The sequence below is a fragment of the Blastocystis sp. subtype 4 genome (assembly GCF_000743755.1).
Source record: "Blastocystis sp. subtype 4 strain WR1 chromosome Unknown seqid_0842, whole genome shotgun sequence".
Lineage (NCBI taxonomy): Eukaryota > Bigyra > Opalinata > Blastocystidae > Blastocystis > Blastocystis sp. subtype 4.
The window spans coordinates 1-1369 of record NW_014568705.1 but is presented as its reverse complement, the minus strand read 5'-3'; the positions used below and the strand labels follow the sequence as shown (position 1 = coordinate 1369).

Here is a 1369-nt window from a genome sequence, read left to right as displayed (position 1 = left end):
GATTCGATACAGATATGGAGTGATTGTGTATTTGAATGGAAATGAAGCATGGAGAAATGGAGTGATTGGAGATTTGTCCACTTCATCCACTGCTGAGAACGCTTTTACTGATTTGAAGTACCATGTAGTAACCCTCCCAGGTCGTACGATCTCTGTTGGGTCGTCTCCAGTAGTCAACTATCTCAAGCAGGGTACTAATGTGATTGCAATTGCTGTTGTGGCCATTACAGAGACACAAACACAGGCATTATTTGATGCTACTGTTCGACTTATGACAAGTCATTCAGAGTCTCATATCTGGGAGTTTACATCAACCACAATGAATGCTTCATCAAGTGGAGCAAATGCATTCAGCTTGGGATATGCTGATACTTTCTATGGTAGTGTTTGCACCAGTTCATTGACATTGGTGATGGACAATGACAGAAGAGAATGGGTGAGTTCGATTCAGATTCAGAACAATTATGAGGCAAATGCCAAATCGGTGACTGCATTCAAACTCTATGGTCGTAATGGAATAGATACAGATTGGGTACTATTGGCGGATGTGGATGGTTTGAGCTATTCGATGGCTGGTCAGAAGAAACGAATCTATTTTGTGAACAATGCTCCTTACAATCAATTTAAGTTTGAGAGCTTTAAGAGTGGTGAATCGTGTGATTGGTTGATTCAGTCGCTGAATCTCTATGCTGATAACCTCCTCAGTGATCCAGCACCTCTTACCTATCCTGCTTCAACGACTGTGATTCGTGATGTCGAAATGGCTGAACTGATCCCCGAAGGAGATGGGTATATTAACTTCACAATCAGTCCTGCTCTTCCTTCAGGCCTTCAATTTGATTCGACTAATGGATGGATTTCTGGTACAGCTACTGTCTTGACTCCTTTGACAGAATACACAGTCACAGCTCAAAAGTTGATTGGTGGAAGTGTGACTGTCCAATTCTCTCTCTCGGTGGAATTGTGTACTACAACTCGTGGGCTGATGACTGTGCGTATTCGAGCGGATACATATTCTACAGAGAATTCATGGCAGCTGTATGAAGGAAGAGGAGCTATTGGAGATCCTCTTCAATCAGTCAATACGTTCCCTGTGAGAGGTGGTTATTACTATCTGGATTTCTGTTTGGAGAATGGAATCTACACATTCCAAGCTCAGGATTCTTGGGGTGATGGTTGGGCTGTAGGAAGTGGATATACTCTGACTGTGGACTATGGAGAGATGGAGTTGGATATGAATGAAGTACCGAACACTGGTGTGAAGCCTGTGACTGTGACCACTGTGTTCTCAACATATTTCCCTTTCCAAATTGAATACACAGATTGGAAGGTGATACAGAGTGATGTGTCAAGTGATTGGAATACTGTC

The 1369-nt window shown here is 42.7% G+C and overlaps 1 protein-coding gene across 1 annotated transcript; it reads left to right on the top strand.

Moving 5' to 3' along the window:
• Window positions 1-1369, top strand: JH06_5553 (hypothetical protein; the record flags this gene model as incomplete). Its single annotated transcript, XM_014669233.1, has 1 exon — window positions 1-1369. A coding segment is annotated over one exon (1369 nt), but the record flags the coding sequence as incomplete, so codon positions are not given.